This window comes from Melopsittacus undulatus, chromosome 8 (assembly GCF_012275295.1).
Source record: "Melopsittacus undulatus isolate bMelUnd1 chromosome 8, bMelUnd1.mat.Z, whole genome shotgun sequence".
Lineage (NCBI taxonomy): Eukaryota > Metazoa > Chordata > Aves > Psittaciformes > Psittaculidae > Melopsittacus > Melopsittacus undulatus.
The window spans coordinates 56,781,151-56,787,871 of NC_047534.1; the positions used below are offsets into that span (position 1 = coordinate 56,781,151).

Genomic DNA, 6,721 nt, shown 5'->3' on the forward strand with positions numbered 1-6,721 from the left:
CCCAGTAACTTCAGCTGATGCTGCAAACTGCTTCAAGGCAGCCTCCATCTGCAGTCCCGGGGGGAGTTTCACTGATTCCTCTTTACATTAGGAAGGGTTTAACGTTTGTGTTACTGAGCATGGATTCAGTGCTGTGCAGAATACACACTGAAGGCAACGCGCTTCCAGCGAGCCAGGGCCATGCTGGCTTCATGCTGTATGGAATGCGCATTCCTATGGCATGCAAGGGGTTAAAATCCTGCCCCAGACCAGCGGAAGGGCTTTGCCCAGTCCTGACATCCCAGCTGTGTGTTCCGGAGTCGGTGTAGGTGCCATACAAGGCTCTGCTCCGTGCTGGTCCCCAGCACGCTGTGAGCGCAGCTCTACGCTGCCCGCACCGTGTGGGTCCTGCGCTGCCCCTGCTGCCCGCAGCGCATCACCGGCGCAAGAACCGCGCAGGCTCCTGCGCGGCCGCATCCCGGAGGGTGCTGGGCGCTGCCTTCCGGTCCTTGCCCCAGAGCGAGCCGGGAGCTGCTGCGGATGGGGCCGGTAAGAGGAGGGTTGGGGTCGGTAAGAGGAGGGTTGGGGCCGGTAAGAGGAGGGTTGGATCCGCACGGAGCGGGGCACAGGGGGTGCGGGGGGGACAGGGCTGCTGTGAGCGCATGGAGGTGCCCCCAGGGCTCCCCTCCCACAAGGGGATGGCAGGGCTGGTGCTGGGAGCAGTTCAACGCCTTGCACCGTGACATGCAGTAACCCTTTACTGCCTGATGGTGATAGTTGTGTCCCTCTGTCGGTGCATCCGTGCTGCTGTGAGCGTGTGAGAGGGGCAGGTGCTGGGCAAGCTGCAGGGAGGCTCCTGGGCTCTGTCCTCACAATACTGAGGTGTAGCCATATGGCCAGGAGCCTTCTGGTACAGTGTGATGTGTGAATAGCAACGTGCTATAGAATCAGCTAGGTGGGGAAGGACCTTTAAGATCGTCAAGCCCATCAGGGGCTTGTGGGAGCCTGTCCAGTGGGGTTTACAGTGTGAAATACCAATTCACTCCTCTGAACAAGGTAACAAGGTTTTATTGAGGGACAAAGTCAATAAAGCAAAAGCAAACAGCGCTGGGCGTGTGACTGTAGCCAGAGGCAGGAATGATCAGTATTTGTTACAGGTTTATATACTTTCACAATTCCATGAGTCACATCCATATTCATAATTCCTGCTTATAGGCAGGGAACATTATAACTAAGTCCAGTAATTCAGTATCATAAGTCTCCTCCTCTTGGTGTCTGCGCACTGCTCTTCAATGATTGTGGGCAGGGGTCTGGAGGGTGAAGTAAGGCGTCTTCCTCATGTGAGTAAGGGTCTTCAGGATGAAGTAAGCAGTCTTCCTCACAGTGTACTTTTCACCTTTGGCACAGTTGGACGCCCCAGTAATCACACAACTCGCTAACACCAGCCAGATCTGTAATCATTGTGGTAACTAACACAGATTTACAACAGTGTGACCTTCCTGCACAATTACAGCAGGACAGGCAGACAAGGAGCATCCCAAGGGAGCAGGTGTTTGGGAGGCTCTGTCTCTGAACTAACTGATAAGTACAAGGATGGTGTGAAACAACTCATTCATGTTTAGTGGGGTCACTAAATCTTGTTATCTCACCACAGACTTACAACACAAACATTGTTCTTTACAACTAAAGATACTTTAGAGGACCAGTGTGAAACAGTTAACTCACATTTAGTGGGGCCACTAAATCCCACAGGCTAACAACATAAACATTGTTCTCTTTCTACAATCTAAGTTAAGCTAAAAAGTACTTTATATTTTACAGGCATTAGCTTTTCTTCTATCAAGCATGCAACCCCCCCCCCCTTCTCTTTACCTTTACAGATTCTTCTACTATATGACTCCGTTTTGCTCATCTTGTGTCTTTATGGAGCTTTGTTTTTGTTACTGTAAACTTGTATAGTTATATCCACATAACCACACCTATGATTTGCAAAAGCCAATACACTGATGTGTTTATCACAATAGACCTGGAGTGAGGGTAAATTGTGTGAGCAAGGGATCCATGTGCTGTACCTGTGAAAGCAGCTCTGAATGCTGAGCAGATGGTGCTGTGTATGTGGGGCTGGTGTGATGGGAAGCCTGAGGGGTCCTGCAGTGAGGCCAGGCTCACCTGCCTGGGGGGTGAGTCTGTATTTAAGTCACTTTGGACACTTGTGGGGCAGCAAGGGGCAAAAGGCATGCTGCATGGGTCAGGAGGTGCAGGGTGGAGCTGCTGTGATTGTGTTGCTAACAATAAAACATGGATTTCCTTTAGAAACAAAACAAGCTTTTCCGTGGTCAGGTTTTTCCTGATGCTCTGCTCAGTACCCCCGAATTCCACAGAGAATCCAGGTGATTTACTTCCGGAGACACCCAGGTGGATGGGGAGAGCAAAGGAGAGGAAGGGTTTAAAAACCCAGAAGGCTTTCCCTTGTTGGCACTGGTTTGCTTTGGGATTGGCTCATACTTGTGGGAGGGATGCCTGGAGAGTGTGTTCACACTCTGCCTGCAGCCTCATGGGCAAAGTCCTCCCTGGTTCCCTGCCAGCAGCTGGGACTCCAGCTCACAGTTAGGTGCTGTTGGATCCTATGGTGACAAACCCCACTGGCTGCCTCCCCCCACACAGGTCACCCCAGCATGGCCACCCAGATGTTCGAGGCCAGGGGACACGCAGCCATCTACCAGAAGTACAGGTTTGCACCGGGCAAAGAGCTGCAGAGAACCATTCTCACCTACCTGCAGGAGAAGGTACATGGGGTATGGCCAGGCTGAGAATGGGGTGGTGGCATTTGGTGGGGTGGTGGCATATGCCTCAATGAGTGTCACTTTGGTTGGTGACAGTGGGAAGGATACATCAGTAGGGCTTAATGCAAGATGTGGGCATAGAAGAGCCTTTTCAATGGGTGTTCCTGTGTGAATGCTGGGAGAAGAAATGGAGTGAGAGCACTAAAATAGGGTGATGGTTTGCTGAGATGCATCTGCTTCTCCCCACAGAGGATAACTGCTGCTGAGCTGGTGCTGGATGTTGGCTGTGGGTCTGGACAAGGCACCCGCTTCCTTGCAGAGCACTTCAAAAAGGTGGTGGGAATGGACATCAGCAAAGCACAGATCCAGGAGGCCAAGGAGGGCCTCTCCATGCCCAATGTATCCTACCTGTGAGTGTCGGGGCAGCAAGTTCAGGTCCCCATGTGGAGGTGGAGTTCTGTGAGTGTCACTGTTATCAGCTGGCACCAAGGACAATCCTGTTTGATGGAATTCCTGGTGTGAGCAGGCGTTATCCTACCCTTTGAGTAGCCAGGGTCTTGCATCCCAAGTGACCATCATCTACTCCAAGAAATACCCACTGACTTAATGTGCTACTCTCTAATCCCCATATTAGACACTGCCCTTTCCCTTCCCCTTCCAGTGTGTGCCCTGCAGAGGAGCTGCCGTTCAAGGATGCCTCTGTGGACCTCCTGACTTCATTCACCGCTGCACATTGGTTTGATACTGATGGGTTCATGAGGGAGGTGCAGCGCGTGGTCAGACCGGGGGGATGCGTGGCCATCAGCACCTACACCCTGGACATGAGGCTGCGCTATGGGGAGTGCTCTGAAAACCTGACCCAGGGCTTCAGGGAGGTGAGGTGGTGACATCCAAACCTGAGGGCTTCCCTCCTGGTCGGGAGAGGGGAAGGGTGTAGTACTTGGAGGCAGAGAGGAAAGCAGGGGGCTTGGGGGATATGGCAGGGTGGGTGGATGAGGAAGAGAGGGCATTGGGGTTAATGGAGCAGACTGATGTGGAGAGAAGGGCTGCAGAGCAGATGGGGGGGCTGGTATTGTCAGAGACCTCGTTTGCTCTGTTCACAGGTGAAAGAATGGGAAATAAAGAAAGAGGGTTTTTTAGTGATGCTTCCTTGACAGAGAGTGTTTTAATAACTTGATAAAAGGAGACTTCCCACTATGAGTAACAGCAGCACAGGGAGCAGGACAGGACCCTTATCTCTATAATAAAAGAGTATTCTCAAGTTCTTGATGCTAAGAAAGATTTTGGTGTATTTTAATGCCAGGAGTGTTTAAGAAAATGTTTATGAGTGCATCAGATCTAGGGGCAGGTGAGGCTGAGAGCTTCCAGCAGGGCTGTGGTTGGTTTCTAATGCACTGCCTTTACAGTTCTGGGACCTGCTTTTAAAACACTCCCATCACAGGATAAAACTTGTCTTGGAGGACTACAAGGAGATCTTTGAGGCTTTGCCATTCCCAGACAAGCAGAGGTGAGCAGAACCCCTCGGTGCAGCACCAGCAGTGCGTGGAGGTGGCATCTCCGCTCCTCTCCCTGCCACCAGTTCGGTCAGAACTGGGTTTGCCAGAGCTTCCAGCACATGCACTGTGGCTGCACTTCCACTTCTGCTGCATTGGATGTGGGTCTGTGCTGGCCAGCGTGTGAGGTCCGAGGGGTGCAAGAGCCCTTCCTGCTCAAGGAGAACGGGGTTAGGGGTTTCTTTATGGTGAGTTATGGTAATCTGAGGGTCTGGGCTGATCACTTCATGGAGGAAGGGGAACAATGCAGTGAGTGAAAGAACCTGACAAGAATTGCAGGGATCCAGTGCCCCCTTCCCACCAGGGCCTGGGGCAGGGGCTGACTCTGCAGCATAAAGGACATGTTGGCAGTGGTGGTGCAGACGTGTTGGTGTCCTGGCTCCTGGAGGGGAATAGGCCTGTGTTGAAAGGGCTGATCAGGTCACAGACTATGTTAGATGGTCCTAATGACCATCTCTGCTCTAGTAGTGCATCAGTTGGAGCTTCTGACCTACCAAATGCCACAGCTGGATGTTGTTTCCATCTGTTGGTATTTCATGGTATCAGATATTCACCACCTTGTCAGTCTGTTGTCCTTGCTCCCCTGCCTCTAAGATGTAACTTGCCAGTGCTGCTTTCTCCCCCATGTGTCCCAGAATTACCGATATCTTTGATACCATCCCCATGACTGTCGCTGGTGTGGTGGGTTACCTGGAGTCATCTTCTCCATATCAAACCTTTATGAAGAGTGACCCTGAAGCCGCGAAATCCCTTCTCCAAGAGGCAGAAAAGAGGTGAGAAACCTCTGAGATGCTCTGAGGCAGAAGCTGTTCCCTGTGAGGGTGCTAAGGCGCTGGCACAGGGTGCCCAGAGAGGCTGTGGCTGCCCCATCCCTGGCAGTGCTCAAGGCCAGGTTGGACACAGGGGCTTGGAGCAGCTGCTCCAGTGGAAGGGGTCCCTGCCTGTGGCAGGGGTTGGAGCTGGGTAAGGTTTAAGGTCCCTTCCAGCACAAACCAGTCTGGTTCATCTCTGGCTGTGGGTGTCACACTATGTCAGGTGGGAGATGGCTGAGCAGAATGAGACTCTTCTTCTGCTTTATTTCAGGATGCTGGAGGTGATGGGAGTTTCTTCTCGTGAGACCCCAGTGGAGCTCTGGGTGAGGCACGTCTGTGTGCTGGGATGCAAGGCACAGTGAGAGGAAGCCTGTCCCCTGAGCTGTGCTGCAAGGAAGGAAGGCAACAGTGGGTTATCTCCTAATAGCCCACTTGGTGCCACTCTTATTCCTTGGGAAGATTAATCTGGGGGTTTAAGGTTTGGATCTGTGGGAAGCAGACAAGGGCTTATGGCAGCTCTTGGGCTCCTGTCCAGCTTGGTCCTGAAGTCTCCCAGGGCTGCATGGGCAGGGTCCTGTTCCAGACTGGTGCTTGGGCTGCACGTGCGGATGAGAATCACAGGAACAGCTGAGAAACTTCTGCACTTGTGACAGAGCTGGAATAAAACCAGCTGAGAACAAGCTGCTGTGGTTCCTCGTGTGTAAGAGGCTGCAGAGCACCTGCTGCCATGGGAATGACTGCACTCCATGGTCACACTGCTTCCCTAGGCCCTGGCTGTACCATGGGGCACATGGGCTGTAGGTAGAAAGGGCTGTTTGCCCTTCCCATGCCCAGGCTCAGCTGGGAGCTGTGTGCTGCCCCTTAAGGATGTGCAGGAAAGGGGCTGTTCTCACCCCCTGTGTGCCCATCCCTGGTGCTCTGGCTGGTGCGGGTGTAGCAGCAGCTCCTCTGCCCCGGGCTTGCCCAGCATGGCTGCTCCAGCCCTCAGCAGCTTTCTTGCCCACAGCACACTCAGGACCCTTTGTGCTTGTTGCCACAGGGCCAGCAGCCCATTGGTGTGCAAAGGGAAGGTTAGAGGCTGTGTTGTGTGGTGGGGCAGATAGAGGAGAGTGGGTTCACCGCTGGGCACAGCAAGGCACAGGTGCCCTCCTGTTTGCCTTCGGGGTATTGTCAGTCCCGTCACAGCCTCTGCTGGGATCTTCCCTTTCCTGTAACTCCTGCACTTGGCAGGAACGCTGCCTGATGCCATGGGAAGGTTGTGGCCTCTCCTGGTTCCACCTCGGTGCGTGGGTAAGAAAGGCAGAGCCGATCCCTCTGCTCCTGCCTCCGAGCGCTCCCGGAGGAGGCTCGTGGGGCTGCAGGTGTTTGAGTGCGGTTCGGGGCTCTCAGGTATGGTCCTGCCGTGGCTGCAGGGTCTGAGCCCCTCGGCCTGGCTGAGGGTGCCTGAGCCCGGCTCTGTCAGCACTGGGCTCAGCGGCTGTGGCTCAGCTTGCACAGGCTGAGGAGCAAAGGTCTCCTCCTGCCCAGGACACGGCTGTGGGGATGCCTGCAGGGAGCCCCAGCTCTGTCCTGGTGGGGTGAATCCCATACCAGG

The 6,721-nt window shown here is 53.7% G+C and overlaps 1 protein-coding gene across 2 annotated transcripts; it reads left to right on the forward strand.

Moving 5' to 3' along the window:
• The first annotated feature begins 375 nt into the window (after nt 1-375).
• LOC101870128 (putative methyltransferase DDB_G0268948) lies at nt 376-6,110 on the forward strand. Of its 2 annotated transcripts, none has more exons than XM_034065536.1 (7): nt 376-528; nt 2,644-2,765; nt 3,012-3,172; nt 3,424-3,637; nt 4,169-4,269; nt 4,951-5,088; nt 5,399-6,110. In XM_034065536.1, exons 2-7 carry the CDS (start codon nt 2,655-2,657, stop codon nt 5,487-5,489), a joined length of 816 nt encoding a protein of 271 aa, XP_033921427.1. In that variant the 5' UTR covers nt 376-528; nt 2,644-2,654; the 3' UTR covers nt 5,490-6,110. The 2 variants fall into 2 exon arrangements, with proteins under 2 accessions (XP_033921427.1, XP_033921428.1); XM_034065537.1 differs by having other exon boundaries at nt 380-549.
• The last annotated feature ends 611 nt before the right edge of the window (nt 6,111-6,721 follow it).